At 48.0% G+C, this 18,659-nt stretch overlaps 2 protein-coding genes across 3 annotated transcripts in view; one reads left to right on the top strand and one right to left on the bottom strand.

Moving 5' to 3' along the window:
• The window catches only part of PPP2R3A (protein phosphatase 2 regulatory subunit B''alpha), a 312,931-nt gene that overhangs the window by 96,652 nt on the left and 197,620 nt on the right, over nt 1-18,659 (top strand). The gene's annotated exons all lie outside the window — the stretch shown is intronic.
• LOC142297324 (uncharacterized) overlaps nt 17,074-18,659 on the bottom strand; it is a 2,557-nt gene continuing 971 nt past the window's right edge. Inside the window, exons 6-7 of the mRNA XM_075341560.1 lie at nt 18,548-18,659; nt 17,074-18,430 (exon numbers count right to left, since the gene is read on the bottom strand). The exon at nt 18,548-18,659 is cut by the window's right edge and continues 48 nt beyond it. Of these exons, the coding sequence (XP_075197675.1) occupies nt 17,074-18,430; nt 18,548-18,659 (1,469 nt within the window). The remainder of the gene's footprint in view (nt 18,431-18,547) is intronic.

Genomic DNA, 18,659 nt, shown 5'->3' with positions numbered 1-18,659 from the left:
TAAAGAACCCAACTAGATGGTAAGTTTGCAGAAAGAATAACAGTGGAACTTCACAATGTATATTTCTGAGAAGAAATGCTCCAGACCTACCTAGATGTTACTAATATGAACACGTCAGGAGGCGCTTTCATATTGCCACGTGTTTGTTAGGATGTTGCATTACTTTTATTAGTATTAACTTTTTTTTTTTCTAAAATAACCAAACATGAACTGGACCTTTACTCCGGAGATCTACAGTTGTTTTTTAACTGCAGTCACCTGGAAAATGTTATTTTTGCCCTTGGAGAAGTGGATTGTGTTTTGTGCCCATTAAAAATAACATGCCTAATTAAACCCGAGAACCTGTACCTGGAAATGGATAATTGAATCTAGCGCTGGTTAATTTTCACCCGTAAACCTCGCCCCGCTCCCACTGGCAGAGGGTTCACTTTGTGTGAAGAACATCTTATTTTTCCAGAGTTGGTTGACTTGAGAATGACCCTTGTGTGTCGGCCGGTAGCCACGTACCTCTTGTTCTCAGAGTGTCCTTACAAATGTGCAAAGTCAGACAGCTCCTGCTGCAAAACCTGTTATGTGCTCACTCCGCCATGGGAGGGGGCGCACTTGGATCTGCTTATTTATGACTCTGAGGCTATTGGTACGCTCCAGGGTATTCACAAAGCTGCCTTTTTCTAGACTCCGTTTACAATATTGCTAGCATACATCTTCTGACATCTGTCTATCCCCACCCTCCTCTTCCTTGATTGACAGCTCTGGCTTATAAGTGCCAAAGTGGGATGGATATAGAGGGAAAACAAGTAGATGGAATGGTTCCGTGAACTTCACGACCACAGCAAGGGTGCATCAAGCGTCTGATTGATTTGTCGTTTTGTGCTGACAGGTCGCCTCTTAAAGGGAATCGGTCACCAGATTTTTGACACACAATCTGAGAGCAGCATAATATAGAGGCAGAGAAGCGATGTGTCACTTTCTGGGCTGTTTGCTGTAGTTTTTATAAACTCTCTTTTTTAGCGGCAGGAGATTCAATGCAGGACTAGTAAACTCGCTGCCATGTAGTCTTCCATATGCATGGTCTATATCCCGTGAATCCTGAATACAATACCTATAGAATTCTGTTGATCCTTTATATTGTCTGTTCCTCAGTCTTTCATGTGGGCAAATGTCTGCAGAATGGGTTTGAACCCTGCATTTGCAAAATATGCAAGGAATGCTTCTCTGGAGGGCACTGTCCATTGATGTCCAATGGTGTCCTTTTTTCTACAGCTGTTTAAAAAGTCTGTGCTTTCCTACACAAAGGGCCACCCCAACAAAAACATACTGTACAATATGCATATCAAGAAAAACATAACTTTTAAATCAACCTCACCATGTTCTACGGGAAGTCCATTTAATCGGATGACTCAAGGACAAGTAGTGGAGGCCACAACCAAAGGGGAGCAGGCAAAAGGTCCAGCAACAGCACCCAAAATCCATTAAAAACCATAAAAAAGAATAACAGACGCTTTTCGGAACTATGGTCTCCTGAATAAGAACATAGTTCCAAAATGTGTCCCTGTCTATCGTTTTTCTTTGTTTTTTTTATATTATATATATATATATATATATATATATATATATATATATATATATATATATATATATATATATATATATATATATATATATATATTAATATATACTAGAAGGTGGCCCGATTATACGCATCGGGTATTCTAGAATTTACGTCTTGTGTAGTTCATGTATGATTTTTGTTATATATAGATAGATAGATGGATAGATGTTGTTGTGTGTAGTTACCAAGTGTTTGTGTAGGGCGCTGTACATATTCTGGGTGTTGTCTGGGTGTGGCGGGGGGGTGAGAGCTGTGTTGTTTGGGTGTTGCGTTGGGTGTTGCGTTGTTTGTGGAGCGCTGTGTGTCTGTAGCGTTGTGTGTGTGTGTTGCGCGGTTTGTGTGGGTGTGTGGTGTGTGTTTTGGGGGGAGGTATGTTTTGTGCAATGTGTGTGTTGTGCGGTATGTGCGTATATTTATGTATGCCGCGGTGTTTGTGTGTTGGGTGTTGTGTGTGTGTGTGTGTGTGTGTGTGTGTGTGTGTGTGCGGCGTTGTCTGTGGGTGTCTGTGTATGGTGGTGTTTGTGGTTCCCAGTGTGTGTGTGGTGTGGTGTGTTGTGTGTGTGTGTGTGTGTGTGTTGGGGGGAGGTGTGCACCTCCCATCGAGCTCCATCCCCCATGCTGCGCATTCCCCATCGTGCTCCATCCCCGATGCTGCGCACCCCCCATCGTGCGCCATCCCCCATGCTGCGCACTCCCCATCGTGCTCCATCCTCCATGCTGTGCACTCCCCATCGTGCTCCATCCCCCATGCTGCGCACTCCCCATCGTGCTACATCCCCCCCCATGCTGCGCACCCCCCATCGTGCTCCATCCCCCATGCTGCGCACTCCCCATCGTGCTACATCCCCCATGCTGCGCACTCCCCATCGTGCTACATCCCCCATGCTGCGCACTCCCCATCGTGCTCCATCCTCCATGCTGCGCACCCCCCATCGTGCTCCATCCCCCATGCTGTGCACCCCCCATCGTGCTACATCCCCCATGCTGCGCACTCCCCATCGTGCTCCATCCCCCATGCTGCGCACCCCCCATCGTGCTCCCCCCATCGTGCTCCATCCCCCATGCTGCGCATCCCCCATCGTGCTCCATCCCCCATGCTATAATAGTTCTCCTATTATACTCAGAGAGGAGTATAATAGGAGGACTATAATAGGAGGAGTAGTCCTGGGGGGAGAGGAGTATAATGCCGGCTCCCCGGGAGCCGGTGTACGCTGGTAACTATGATACACATCGGGTAACTAAGGGACCTTAGTTACCCAATGTGTATAATGGTTACCAGCGTTCACCGGCTCTGTCAAGATCCCAGCATCGCAAGGTTATGTCTGGCGCTGCAGGGATCCTGACGGAGCCGGTGTATGCTGGTAACTATGATACACATCGGGTAACCAAGGGACCTTAGTTACCCGATGTGTATAATGGTTACCAGCGTTCACCGGCTCTGTCACGATCCCAGCAGCGCCAGACATAACCTTGCGATGCTGGGATCTTGACGGAGCCGGTGAACGCTGGTAACCATTATACACATCGGGTAAATAAGGTCCCTTGGTTACCCGATGTGTATCATAGTTACCAGCATACACCGGCTCCGTCACGATCCCAGCAGCGCAATGTTATGTCTGGCGATGCGTGCGGAGGGCCGGGGCCAGCGGTCAAAACATGCGGAGGGCGGGGCCAGGCCAAGGCGAGCGACCAATCCGTGGTGGGGGCGGAGGCGAGCTGCCAATCCGTGCGGGGGGGCGGGGCCATGGCGAGCCCAGCGGCCAATCAGCTTTGTGTCACCGTAAGGACACAATTTTGGAGAGACAGACAGACAGACAGACTAAGGCAAATATATATATATATATATATATATATATATATATATATATATATATATATATATATATATATATATATATATATATGATATATATAGGGTTTTTATACAGACTTATAGCGCTGAGAAAAACTTTGTGATTCTTTTTGCACAAATTACAGCATCATGCCTCTAAGACATGCAATTAGTGTGGTGATTTTGCTTTTTGGTGAGAACACGAGTCCGTTGGGAGCATGCATTGATGCACTATTAGGCTATGTGGACATTTGGTTGCAGAAATTTCTGTACCAAACTGCAACTCCTGCCAGAAAAAAAGTGCATTTTTTTCCACTGCGTTTTTGCCATGTTTGTTTTTTCCATGCATTTTTCAGGCATTTGAGGTGTAAAAAAAAAAAGATTTTCTGTACCACATCTGCAAGGGAAAATAAAAATAAGCAATGTGCACAAAACTTCAGAATTCTCATTGACTTTGCCGGCATTAGTATAGGCATGCAGATTTTGTGACAAAACTGCACCCAAAACTGCATAAAAGTGTTTTCCCATAGTGGGGCGGCACAGTGGCTCAGTGGTTAGCACTGCAGTCTTGCAGCGCTGGGGTCCTGGGTAAAAATCCTACAAGGGACATCATCTGCAAGGAGTTTGTATGTTCTCCCCGTGTTTGTATGGGTTTCTTCCTGGTTCTCCGGTTTCCTCCCACACTCCAAAGATAGATCGGGAATTTAGATTGTGAGCCCCAATGGGGACAGTGATGCCAATGTATGTAAAGCGCTGCGGAATATATTAGTGCTATATAAAGATTATTATTACAGTCTAACCATGGGTCCTGCACTACCTTATGACCCCCCATGCTGTACACATTCCCAATGCCTTGACGTATCTAAAAGGGATAATTGGGTCTCCCATGTACAAAACCTCTTACCCTCTACTTGAAATAAAGACATAACAACTTTTATGGGCGAATGGCCACAGCTTTTATTTAAACAGTATACATGTATCAAAACTTGTGGCTCAACATGCCACCCTCTTTTAACATAAACCGATACATGTATACCCTCCCAACTGTCAAACAACCGATAGGTCCGTCCAAGAAGCCAATAATCATCCTTATCCCCTGGCCGTAACATACCACTGGCCCAGAGGACCACCTCGGCTGTGTCCAACCAACCCAAGGTGTGGGGTAATAACGTTCCATCGTTAAAATACCCCTCCCCAGAACCTGCAGGACCTACGCCCACAAGTTCCCAATCCTGTCTGAAGCCACTACCCCTGAGTGACTTCATACTCCCCACCGACTATCGGTGCTCCCAGCCTCTAGGAACGGACCTATCCCCCCGCTGCGACAAACAAAGAAAAACCACCATATAAACCCTTTGATGTTTTTTGTTTTTTTTTTTCGTTTTTTTTTTTTTTATATATATATTAAGGGCGGGTGGGCGGGCCAAACACGAATGGCACCAACAGCAAAAGAGGAGGTACTGCAAATAACTGCCCCTTATAAACCCCCCCTTTTTTCCCCACCCCTTATGACCTCTGGCCCAATCCTCGCCGCTCACTAGACCACCAATCCCTTAGTCCCTTACACAGCCCTATTCCCTCAACATTAACCCCTTCCTACCCTATACCCTCCCGATAGTCATGGGGCTCATTCACCCCTATGGGGCTCATTGCCCATCTTGACGTATCTAAAAGGGATAATTGGGTCTCCCATGTACAAAACCTCTTACCCTCTACTTGAAATAAAGACATAACAACTTTTATGGGCGAATGGCCACAGCTTTTATTTAAACAGTATACATGTATCAAAACTTGTGGCTCAACATGCCACCCTCTTTTAACATAAACCGATACATGTATACCCTCCCAACTGTTAAACAACCGATAGGTCCGTCCAAGAAGCCAATAATCATCCTTATCCCCTGGCCGTAACATACCACTGGCCCAGAGGACCACCTCGGCTGTGTCCAACCAACCCAAGGTGTGGGGTAATAACGTTCCATCGTTAAAATACCCCTCCCCAGAACCTGCAGGACCTACGCCCACAAGTTCCCAATCCTGTCTGAAGCCACTACCCCTGAGTGACTTCATACTCCCCACCGACTATCGGTGCTCCCAGCCTCTAGGAACGGACCTATCCCCCCGCCACAGACCGGCCGTGTGACTCCTTACATGGCCCGGGCCCCCCACACCCCCAAGGCTTGCTCCAGACCATCCCGCAAACCAAGCATCCATAAGTCCAAGCCGATATCTGTGAGATGCACCCCATCTCTCCGCAAATATTGACCTGCCGACTCCTCCAATTCCTTATGTCGCACCACCAAGCCCCCATTCCGCGCCACAAACCGGCCAATCGCCCTATTCAATTTAATACGTGCCCTATTAATACGGTCAACCGACCTCCCAAAACGCCAGTTCTCCCTAGCCACAATATCCGACCATACGATAATAATACCCGGGAACGCTCTCCACAGGTGCAAAAGATCCAGCTTAATGTCCCTTTTTAGTTCCCTTGCTGTCCTCACCCCTAAATCATTTCCCCCCACATTAGGATCCTGGTCGATCCTACTATAGTACGCCACCTCCGGCCGAACTCTCCCCCAGGTCATGCCCCGAATCCCGATCCATTTGACCCGTGCATCCGTTCTCGCCACTCCAAGTTGCCGACCGTCGGGACGCACATCCGCCCGCAATGCTCCCCAGTGAACAAAGGAATGCCCGAGAATCCACACCAGGCACACACCTAAAAAATATAAAACCAAGAATAAACAGCAACTGAACGAAGAAACCATGTTTCACAATAAACACCTATTGACCCCCTTAATTCCAAACCAGCCGAATCACTCCCAGTCACCCCTCAGCAGGTGGGGCCTTATGTACAAACGGAACCTGGAAGACTCCCATCTCCCAATGCGCCGGATACAATCATCGCTCAAACCCCACCTGGCCGCCTCTGTCGCTGCCCCAATCCGAAAGGAGTGTGACCCATAGTCACCTGGCACCTCCCCCACTCGTGCCAACACAGTTTTGAAAACCGCAATAAACTGGAATCTGGACAGTGCAGATCCATCCACGTGTCTCAAGAAAACCCCAGGATAACCTCCCCTTATCTTCAAAAACTCTGTTACCTGCCCAACCGGGCACAATTGATGTCCAGGTATCCCATACAAAACCACCAGGCGCCCACGCCCCACCTGATCCGTTTTGGAAAAACGTAATCGACATTCCACTCGATCAACTCCAAGCGTTACGTCTCCCAATAACAACCCTCCTACTACCTGCTTCGCCGGACTAACCAACTCGCCAATCCGAAAGGCCCCGAAAAAGGCCAACACAAATGCCACTGCAAACAACCTCTGTTCGTAAGGGGACACACACACTTCCCCCAAGCACCCCACTAAACGCACTAACAATGGAAGCGATATCGGCCGCCTAGAGTCCCGCGACCTCACCCCTCTTCTAAAACCCTTCATGGCCTGCCGTACTAGAAAATCCTTCGTGGCATCCCGCACCCCTTGCAACTTGAATAAAAAGGCCAAGGCTGACAACCGGTAACTCATTACCGATACGGACCGTCCCGCTGAAAAATCGCCACTAATCACCGCCAAAACCCTCACCACTCTGCCATCATAACCCGGCTCCATGAACTCCGACCTGCCTAACTCTTCCCACTCATTCCACACTGCCTGGTATCGGCACCAAGTAGCCTCAGACACCGATCTCCTAATGCCCTCCAAAGCTACGCCAATGCTAGATCCCACAACCATTCCGGACATATTGCTCCATCGTCGTCTGCTCCCGGCACCAGCCTTCTGAACCTGCGAAACTGAAACCGAGACAGCGCATCAGCCACCTCATTCTGAACCCCCGGCACATGCCTCGCCACAACACAAATGTTCAGTGCCAAGCAACGGAGCACCAGATGCCTCAGATACCCCACCACCGGGGGAGATTTTGCCGACAACGAATTGATAGAATGAACCACCGCCATATTATCACAATGCATGCAAACCTTTTTTCCCGAAAATTCAGAGCCCCACAGCTCGAGCGCCACTATGATCGGGAACAACTCAAGCAAAGCCAAATTCTTTACCAGCCCCTTCTCCTTCCATGCTTGTGGCCACCGTTCCACGCACCAATGAGTCTGGAAAATCGCTCCAAAACCCGTAGCCCCTGCCGCATCCGTAAACAGCTCAATCTGACTATTGGACATTGCCTTGCTCATCCACAGTGTCCTGCCATTATACCTATCTAAAAAGGAATCCCAAACCAGCAGATCCCCTTTCATCACTCTCGTCACTCTGACAAAATGATTCGGCGCTGTCACCCCAGCAGTCGCGCTCGCCAATCTCCTATTAAATATGCGCCCCATCGGCATGATGCGACAGGCGAAATTCAACTTTCCCAAAACTGACTGCAACTCTCTCAGCTTCACCTTTTTAGCCTGGTATAATGACCGCACTGACGCTTTTAAATCCACCAACTTCCCTTCCGGCAAGCGGCATTCCATTGCCATGTCGATTTCTATGCCCAAAAAGCATAAAGCCGTCACTGGCCCTTCCGTTTTGTCTTTCGCCAAAGGAATACCCAAACTCTGCGCTATCCGCTGTAATGTAAACAACAACAATGAACAAACCGAAGACCTTGCCGGCCCAACACAAAGGAAATCGTCCAAGTAATGAATGACGGAGTGCACCCCCGCCATGTCCCGGACTACCCATTCCACAAAAGAACTAAATGCCTCGAAATAAGAACAGGAAATAGAACATCCCATGGGCAGGCAACGATCCACATAATACTCTCCCTCCCACATACATCCCAACAGATGCTGACTGTCTGGATGCACTGGGAGCAAGCGAAAAGCTGCCTCCACATCCGCTTTCGCCATAAGGGCCCCACGCCCGGCCGCCCGCACCAAATCCAAAGCTCTGTCAAAAGAAACATAACAAACCGCTGACAGCTCAGGTGATATCCCATCATTCACCGACAACCCGGCCGGGTAGGATAAATGATGTATGAGCCGAAATTTCTTCGGCTCTTTTTTGGGAACCACCCCCAATGGCGAAATCCGAAGATTGGAAAAATGGTGGGTCCTGAAAAGGGCCCGCCATCCTCCCTAATTCAACCTCCTTGTCCAGCTTCTCTTTCACAACCTCTGGGTGTTCCCTTGCGGACCTCAAGTTACCCGGGCGAAACACTGGAGCCCCAGATTCAAACGGAATCCGAAAACCCTCAGTAAAACCCTTCCTCAATAACTCGGCCGCCCGTACATCCGGATACCTACTTAAATAGGGAAGCATCGCCTCTACCCTCACCGGCGTCCTCCCTTTTTCCAGCCCCCTCCCCGGGCTTACCCTTCCCTTTCTTAAAGCACCTGGACAAAGGATGGGAACCTCCACATCCGGAACACTCGTGCTTGAAACGGCACGAGGCCCCGAATTTACACTGTCCCTCATTGAATTGCCAGCAGGCTCCTTTCCTCTGACCCGCCGGGGACCCGTTGCTTGAACCCGAACCCCCGGCAGCCCCCCGAAAGGGCTGGGCCGGGGCTGTCATTAACCTCATCCACAAGGAGATGTCCTTGTGGTCCCATTTTATTCCGGCCCGCAGAGCCTTGCGCTGCCGAAACTGTTCGTCGTACCTCAACCACCCTAAACCGCCGTACACTCTATACGCCTCCCCAATCGAATCCATATACCCGAAAAGTGCGGAACAATGCTCCGGCTCCTTTTCCCCAATGACACTGGCTAGGATTGCAAAGGCCTGTAACCAGTTGGTAAATGTCCTGGGAATAAGCCTATACCTCCTCCTTTTCCTCATCCTCCTTCTCCTTTTTTGAATCGCTTGGCTTCACCTTATCCAAGTTAAATTTCTCAAGGGGAAGCAGGGAAAAAATTTCCACATACTCCCCCTTCCATATCTTCTCCCTCACCTCCTTTTTTAAATGCACCCCCAGCGGACTCTCGAAGCAAACGTATACCTCGCTCCGCGCCCTATCATCTAGCCGCACCACCTCATCCTCTTTCTCCTTCTCTTTTTCCCCGTCCTTTACCGCGTCCGACCCGGCCGCTACTCCTGCCACCTGCCCTGCTTCTGTCGTCACTGCAGCTCCCTGCGTAGCAACACTCTGCGCCGCCACCCCCGGCGGCACGCCACCCGAGGGACCCACCCAAGCCCCCGCCGGAGAACCAGACCCACTCGTACCTGCTCGCTCAGCCGACAGCCCCTGCAGCACCCCCAATAACTGCCCCCAAAACTCTGCCCCCGGTAACGCCGACGGCTCCCGAACCCCAGAGCCCTGCGCACTCGCCGACACAGAAGACACCCCCCCCACACTACCCGCAACATTAAGCATACTCGTCGTTCGCTCACCGGGCTGCCTCTGAATCGGATCCGGAACAGCCGTATCATGATTCTCCTGACGCTCCATCCGTCTTGCCGCGTTGTCGCTTCCATCCTCGTCACCAGAGTCCGAATCGCCGCTGAGGACCTCAGGGGGGACCAGCAAGGGGACAGCCTGCAATTGGCGGCCGTCGACCCCCACGGTCACCGCACCCTGCTCCTCCAATCGCCTCCTGCTGGACCTTTTTCGTGTCGCCCGACGCGGCGTCCTGCCGCCGTCCCCCCACGACGATCCCGAGGCCGACTCCTGCACTGCGGCTCCACTTGCCATCACCACTGGTCTCCCTCCCTGCCGACTGCAGGAAGGCCGTCCGGCCTCCGATATACGCTGAGTCCTCCCCCCAGCACGATCCACGCTGGGGGAGACCGTCACCACTGACCGCCTGCTGTGGCCCTGCCGGTTGCTGGACCCCTCCTCCACAGCCCTTTGGCTGGCGATCTGCAGCTCCTGGGCTGCACTATCTGCGCGCCTCCCCTGCCGTCTGCAGGTAGTCCCCGACGCCATATTGGTCTGCAGAGCTTTGCCCCCGGCCGGCACATCACCGGGGGCTGCCGTTAATCTGGTCCGGGGCCTTGCCGCCCGCGGACCGGAAGTAGGCCGCAAACAAGCTCCGCCCACTTCCGGCCCACGGGATCGCCGATGAGGATTCCTCCCGGAGGCCGGCGAAGCTCCTGCAGGCTGGTGAGGGCTCCCCTGCCCCGGAGGGTCCCGCAAGGGGCTCCTAGATCTTTCTCCCCTCCCGCTGGGGGAGTAACGCTCCGGCGGCCGCGACCGCCGAGCACGCAGCAAAGGTCCAGGTGCTGCAGCCACAGCTGAAGGCACCATCGCTCCGTCCCCACTGGCCGCACGCAGCTGCTCCCGCACCACATCCACTCCCAGGACTTCAGAGGCTCCACGGACCCACTCCAAAAGCGCAGCTAGGTCAGCCATTCTGGAACCGGCGATGCTGACCAAACACGAATGGCACCAACAGCAAAAGAGGAGGTACTGCAAATAACTGCCCCTTATAAACCCCCCCTTTTTTCCCCACCCCTTATGACCTCTGGCCCAATCCTCGCCGCTCACTAGACCACCAATCCCTTAGTCCCTTACACAGCCCTATTCCCTCAACATTAACCCCTTCCTACCCTATACCCTCCCGATAGTCATGGGCTCATTCACCCCTATGGGGCTCATTGCCCATCTTTTGTATGGTAAACATTTCTCCTTTGTGTGCACCCTATTAGTCAGTTACATGTGTCTTCTTGGCTTCTGAGCCATATACTTGAAGATCTTTCATTCCTTTTGTTTGTTTTATTGACCAAAGTAATTTCTTTCCAACTTTGCAAAAAAATAAACATTATCACATGACTGTTTCACATTATTTTCTGTTATTTTCAAGTTGATACATCACATCCGTTTTCTCTTTTTGTGCAATTACACAAAATTAGTCTAACAAAAATGACCCATCAGTAAATGTTGCTCTTCGTTTAGAATCGCCAAAAATGATTTTTATTGTGAGGTGGATGGCACGGATATCCAGCTAGACTATCTATACCAGACTATGCCAGCTATGCTCACATGACTGCTTCCTTCTCAAATATAGACCACGATAGCAGCCTGACATATGTCATGGATTATTACTACGCTGCTTCACCATGTAGTTATTTGGAGATAAGGAGGTGTCGTACCCATTGTGTTACGGAGTCACAGACCAGATCACGCCATACTTATTATTCACCCGCCACTTTACCAGCTGATGGAAGATTGTAGCAGCGGTTTTCTTTTTTCTTAAGGAGAACAATGGTCCTGATGATTTTGAAGACAGATATGTTAAAACTTCATCTAATGTTTAATGTAAGATTTGGAGACTGCGTTCATGAATGGGCCTGAAACTACAACCGAAAACCCCAAACCTTGATACGTGCCTTACCGGCAGATTCCTTGAGGTGACAGCGCACAGAGCCTAGTCGGGTAAGTATATATCCATATATAGTTTAATTCTAATAGAGGTACAGTAATTCCATTCATGTGTTTCCTAAAACATGATCCACATCATGGCACCACCACCTCGTCCAGTCCGGACCCCCTACTGATCAGAAACTTAAACTCCTAACACAGGCTGATTGAGTTCTGTAGTCTCAAAGGGAACTTTTCATGTTAAAAATAGTGTTTATTCTATGGGTCGGTCATCATGAATCACCTGAGAGGTTCCCTTTACAGAGGAGACTCCGAACTTCCACCGCCCAGCTACAAAAGACCTTGGGCAGTTGGGAAAGGGTTAAATGAAGACATTACAACTTGGGGTATGTCCGCATACTGCAGTTTGGTGTTTGCCACAAAGCTGCAACCTACGGCCACAAAAACTTAACCTGTGGCCCAATAAAAAGCATTAGTTGTCCATGCGTTTTCCAACCGTGCATTTTTGGTGCTTTTTCTGATTGTGCATTTTTCAATGCGTCTTCCGTCCGTGCGTTTTTCAACTGTGCGTTTTTGATGTTGTTGTTTTTTTTTTTGTTTTTTTTTATTACCAATTGGTAAAAAATGCATAAATAATTGACATGCTGCAGTTTTGTGGTCACCACAAAACTGCAGCCCCAAAAAAAAAAAAGCAACGTGCGCACAGCAAATCTGAAATCTCATAGACTTTGCTGGGGATGGAAATGCATGCAGTTCTGTGCTACAAACTGCACCCAAAAATGCAGTGTGCACAAGGGGCCTTATACTAAATCTGTCCTTTATAACTAGGTATATATGTGTATTGAGCGTCTCATGCCCTATAACATGCTGACTACAGATCAGACACAGGACTGCCAGCTTGATTTTTATTTTTTTTTATTCTTTTTCTCTGCGGTTTATCAAAAAACAAAACTTTTTTTTTTTCTGGACTCTATAAAAAAAACCATAACAAATTATTACGACTATAAGTCATATAAGTCTATAGCACTTAAGACACCTGCATTCACTGTAATCTGTAAAATCATAAGTACAGTAAAAAAAAACAACCTAGTGTACAAAAAAAATTTAAAAAAACAAACAAATCAGAAGCTTAATTTATTATGGAAACAGCAATAAAAATTCCAATTTTTTACGGACTATCCTTGAATATCTGGGCTCTTGACAACCCAGATCAGACACAATGTTGGGAAAACTGGTTCCCTCTCAGTCGTGGTTGTGCCCATGTGTGTTTATTGACAACCTAATGCGGCCATGACAGATATGCACAGCAGCTTTATTTCCATTCTTCAGGTCCCGCTGTCCATCACTGTCGTTCTGCTCCATCTTCACGTTGTATTTTTTTTTTTTTTTAACCCCGTGTCTGAGAATGTACAGACTGATCCAGCTGTGAGAGAAGGACTTGACACGCCGGCAACATGTGTTTTTCCTCTGGTAACATGGTCGTCAGGGAAGCGACCTCTGACTCTCTATAGCGCTTTGTGTTACTATGGCAGCCGAGGGCGCTGATGCTTTTTCCCACGCGAGTGCTGAAAGCGTTCAGTGTGAGCGAAGGAAACTTATGGAAGAATTTACTATAAATTTATTCATGGGGAGTCCGTCCTCATCCCATTACTTTATATTCACTATCTGCTGAGCGTGATGTGGCCCTAAGGCTAAGTTCACACATCCTGTGTTTTCAATCCGTCAGGTCCGTCAGCAACGGATCCGTTTTTTTTTAGATGTCAACTGATGCAACTGATGGGTTTTTCACAGGATTCCGTTCACAGGAATCCTGTGAAAAAACGGATCAGTTGCGTCCGTTACATCCGTTATGCATCCGTTAGCGTCCGTTTCCAACGGATCCGTCGCGATCCGTTTTTTTTTTTTTTTTTTTTTTTTTTTAATTTTTTTTTTGTTTTTTTTTTCCTCTTCTTTTGGACAGCCCAATGGGAGTGGCTGAACTTTTGGAGATGTATATAAGAATGTGTTTGCACAGCCCATCTACAGGTTGGAGAAGAAGAATCAACATGGATGCAGTTACTTCTAAAATTCAGTTGGCTTTCATGGAATACTCTCATCAAGCCAACATGTTGGCATATAGGGTTGCAGAGGAGCAGCATGAACGCCGTCGTTTGCGTCGGCGTTTTTGGATCCACCCAATCAACTCAGTGAGGATGTCCCTTGGGGTTTTTAATACCCTGTGTTTGGAAATGAGAAGCCACCCAGAAAAATTCCACAGTTACGTACGGATGTCTGGCCAAATGTTTGACGTTTTGGTTGAGAAGGTGGACCCATTCATACGACGCATGGATACATTTTGTCGCATGGCAATCCCTCCAGCCGAGCGTCTAATGATAACACTCCGGTAAGCCAATTGTATTGTACCTTCTGTTCTACACATACTGTAATGTAATTTATTGCCTGTCTTGTTGCTGATTGTTGATTATTTTCCTTTTTTTTTTTTTTTTACAGCTTTTTGGCAACAGGGGAGTCTTTTGCCTCTCTGCACTTCCAATTCCGTATTGGAAAATCAACAATTGCTGGAATTGTGATAACAACATGCCAAGCATTGTGGGATAGTCTCCATTCGGAATATATCCCACATCCCACTGAACAAGATTGGTTGGCAATTGCATCAAAATATCAGGAAATATGTCAGTTCCCAAACTGTATTGGGGCTGTAGACGGAAAGCATATTAGGATCATCAAGCCTGCTCGCTCTGGCTCTGAATACTTTAATTACAAAAAGTACTTTTCAATTGTGTTGATGGCGATAGCTGACGCAGAGTATAAGTTTATAGCTGTTGATATAGGAGCATATGGCAAAAGTAACGACTCTCAAGTTTTCAAACTATCAGCAATGGGACGAAATTTGTACGGAAACAGTTTCTCCTTCCCTGCAGCAACACCGCTTCCAAACACTGATGGACCACCGATGCCTTTCGTTTGTGTGGGAGATGAAGCATTCCAACTAGACAAACATTTGATGAAACCGTTTTCTAGCCGTGCTCTAACACACACCAGGAAAATATTCAATTATCGGTTAAGTCGAGCTCGCCGCATGGTTGAATGCGCCTTTGGCATACTAACTGCTAAATGGCGAGTTTTGACAAGTGCAATAAATTTGAAAGTTGATAATGTTGACCATGTAGTGAAAGCGTGTGTGGTTTTACATAATTATCTTTTATCAAATGGTGACCTTGCTACTGAGGAACAAGTTTCGAATCCATTGCCAGAGTACCGAAACATCACCTTTCGAAGCAGTCAAGATGTTCTGCAAGTCCGTGAACAGTTCGCCGCTTACTTTGTTTCTCCAGTTGGCAGACTGGACTGGCAGGATCAAATGGTGTGATATTTGTTCATTTTAATGTATATTATTTCAACCATCTTATTATACTACTGTAATTTTATGTTTACATAATATGTGCGAAGCTACTGTAATGCCTGCTTTACACGCTTCAATAAATCTTTCAATCCGTCGTCGGGGTCAAGTTGTTAGTGACGCACATCCGGCATCGTTCGTGACGTGTTTGCGTGTGAAACCTACATGCGATCAATATTGACCGAAAATACGGTGATCGCATACACGTCATTTATTCCTCATACATTGGACGTTTTGTTGTATGAACCTAGTGAATTGTAACGTGTGACATCCCTCATACGATTTTGGTGTCTGATGCTATGTGTGCAGGTGTGCGCTCTGCACCGCAGCTTAAAAAAGCTCTGCTTCAGAGCGCAGCTGAAAAGCTGCATTCTTTTGCGCCTCACAATGTCTGTCATTCACTAATCTCTGTCAGTCCGTCACTATCTCTGTCCCTCACTCTCTGTCCATGTCAGTCTATCCCTCTTACCCCCTCTCTCATACTTACCATTCCCCGATCTCCGGCGCGGCGCTGCACTGCTGTTATAAAAACTCCGGCGGCTTTTACTGTTTTGAAAAAGCCGGCCGCCCATTAAACAATCTCGTATTCCCTGCTTTCCCCGCCCAACGGCGCCTAGGATTGGTTACAGTGAGACACGCCCCCACGCTGAGTGACAGGTGTCACACTGAACCCAATCACAGCAGCCGGTGGGCGTGTCTATACTGTGTAGTGAAATAAATAATTAAATAATTAAAAAAAACGGCGTGCGGTCCCCCCCAATTTTAAAACCAGCCAGATAAAGCCATACGGCTGAAGGCTGGTATTCTCAGGATGGGGAGCTCCACGTTATGGGGAGCCCCCCAGCCTAACAATATCAGCCAACAGCCGCCCAGAATTGCCGCATACATTATATGCGACAGTTCTGGGACTGTACCCGGCTCTTCCCGATTTGCCCTGGTGCGTTGGCAAATCGGGGTAATAAGGAGTTATTGGCAGCCCATAGCTGCCAATAAGTCCTAGATTAATCATGTCAGGCGTCTATGAGACACCATCCATGATTAATCTGTAAATTACAGTAAATAAACACACACACGCCCGCCCGAAAAAATTCTTTAATAAAAAACACAAACATATACCCTGGTTCACCACTTTAATCAGCCCCAAAAAGCCCTCCATGTCCGGCGTAATCCAGGATGCTCCAGCGTCGCTTCCAGCGCTGCTGCATGGAGGTGACCGGAGCTGCAGAAGACACAGCCGCTCCGGTCAGCTTCACACAGCTAATGAACACAGCCGCGCGATCAGCTGCTGTCACTGTTACCCGCTGTCACTGGATCCAGCGGTGGATGCAGCGGTGGCCGCGGGTAACCTCAGTGACAGCTCAGATGATCGCGCTACTCACCGCTGCTCCTCTCACCTCCACGCAGCAACTGAGGTGAGAAGCGCGATCAGTGCGGCTCTTTCTGTGTCTGCGGTCAGTGGCCATTCAGCTCTGCTACATGGCTGTCTGTGTCTGCTGTCAGCGGCCATGTAGCAGAGCTGAATGGCAGATGACATAGTAAAAACGCATCCCTACACATTACACACGCTTGGCAAGTCAATAAATAAAGAAAAAAAAAGGTGCCCAATGCATACGTCACAGAACACACGATCTAAAGGATCGCACACAAAATTTATCAATTTAACATAGACTACTAACGCTCGTGTGACAGCAAATGAACGACCTACATGCAATCTCATTCAATCGCATATGCGACCTGGGCGTGTCACATCGCATACGACATCGCATACGTAATTGTAAGGTGTAAAGCTGGCTTAAGATTGAGGAATATTGCAAATTTTTTTCGACAAACTGTGTTTGTAATGTATTCTTTTTTTGGACACTTGATGTTGTAAATCACTTCTAAAATTTAAATAAAAATGTATTTGGAAAATGTGTGACGTTATATAATCAAAGACACAAGAGTAAATTTTATGCATGTTTTATTTGAAAGTTAACAATTCTGAAAAATATGTTATAAATTCTCGTAAGTTCGTGGGGTGGAGATAACACTGGTGAGGCTCGCAGGGCTGCCCCCTTCAACAGATGGGGTATGTAAAGAGGAGAGGGAAGGGGAAGGTTGGGCAGAGGGTAATACAGAATGGGAAGGTGTGGCAAAGGTAAGAGAATTGTTGGGAAGAAAAGGTTTGGAGAGACAGAATATTGATGAGGGCTGGGAGAAGGCTGAGGGATGGGAGAAGGCTGAGGGCTGGGATATGGTGGATTTTGTGGTAAGAGGGGCACAGACACAGAATGACGGTTTGTGAAATGTGTTGTTGGTGGAGCGGACATTGAGGATGGGGATGGAGTTGGGGCTGACATTTGTTGGCTAGAAAGTGGGGATGGAGAAGGAACATAACTTTGTATAGAGTGTTGATGATATGCAGGCATTGATGTAGGGTTTTGCATTGCAGAATGGTACTGGACAGATGATGGGTAATGTCCAGAGAGCTGAAACTGTGCAGAAGTTTGGTGAGTAGGGGCTGCTGGCTGAGGTGGTTGAGTAGTGGAGGCTGGGTGAGGTGTTGTCAGAGGGGCTGTTTGAGGTGGTACAGTAGGGGCTGGTGGTAGAGTAGGTGCTGGAGGCTGAGGAGGAACAGTATAGGCTGGAGGGTGAGGTGGTAGAGTAGTGGGTAAATTAAGAGAAGAAAGGTAACGTACTCTGCAAAGAGCATCCTGGCAGGCCTGCATCACATACAGTTGCTGCTCAGAGGTTAGGTTTTCCAGCTGTCCGACTATGGATTGGAAATAGTGTTGTGTGGGTCTTAACTCTGAACGCATCAGATCCATCTTGCTGGACAACTCATGTAAGCTATGGCTTATCAGTTGGAAGCCAGCAATTATTTGCTCTGATAACACCTTCATTAAGCTATGGATGGATGCGTTTAGAGCTAAGATTTCGGGGCTGCCCCTATCCAGTCCCCTTGGGCGCTGTCGCACCGAACCAAAAGTTGTTCGCGTGTCAGAAGCGTCCAAGGGGTTGGTTAAGGGAACACCTACTCGCTGCTGAGCAGCAGCTGCATGCACTGAGGTCTGCCAGTAAGCTGTTGGGAAAGATGGTATGGAAGGTAAAGATGTAGAAGAAGTAGAGGTGGAAGGGAAAGAAGTAGAGGTGGAAGGGAGGGAGGGATCAGCGGTAGAGGTGGAAGGGAGGGAGGAATCAGAGGTAGAGGTGGAAGGGAGGGATGGATCACAGGGACTGTTGGAGGGGGCACCAGTGACGGTCTCTTCTGTCATCGTTTCAGGAGGGGGCTGGACTGCTGCAGGCTCCGTCGTGCTACAGAATGTTCTGTGGGATTAAACAAAAAACAAAATTTAAATTACTTTAAAATTTTAATAAGCATTCTGTTCTCCAAAAAAAAAAGCATAAATAATTTACAAATCAACTCAAAGTCGGTGCAATTACCTTCTAGAAATCATAGACGATCGCAGGAACGCAAGGGCTTCGGCATACTTGTACTTGGAGCCCTTGCGTTTCCCCGAACCACTTGGAGCCTGCATTTCCACATTTAACTCCC

Source organism: Anomaloglossus baeobatrachus, chromosome 3 (assembly GCF_048569485.1).
Source record: "Anomaloglossus baeobatrachus isolate aAnoBae1 chromosome 3, aAnoBae1.hap1, whole genome shotgun sequence".
Lineage (NCBI taxonomy): Eukaryota > Metazoa > Chordata > Amphibia > Anura > Aromobatidae > Anomaloglossus > Anomaloglossus baeobatrachus.
The sequence above is the reverse complement of the archived record's forward strand: the minus strand, read 5'-3'. Positions and strand labels throughout refer to the sequence as shown.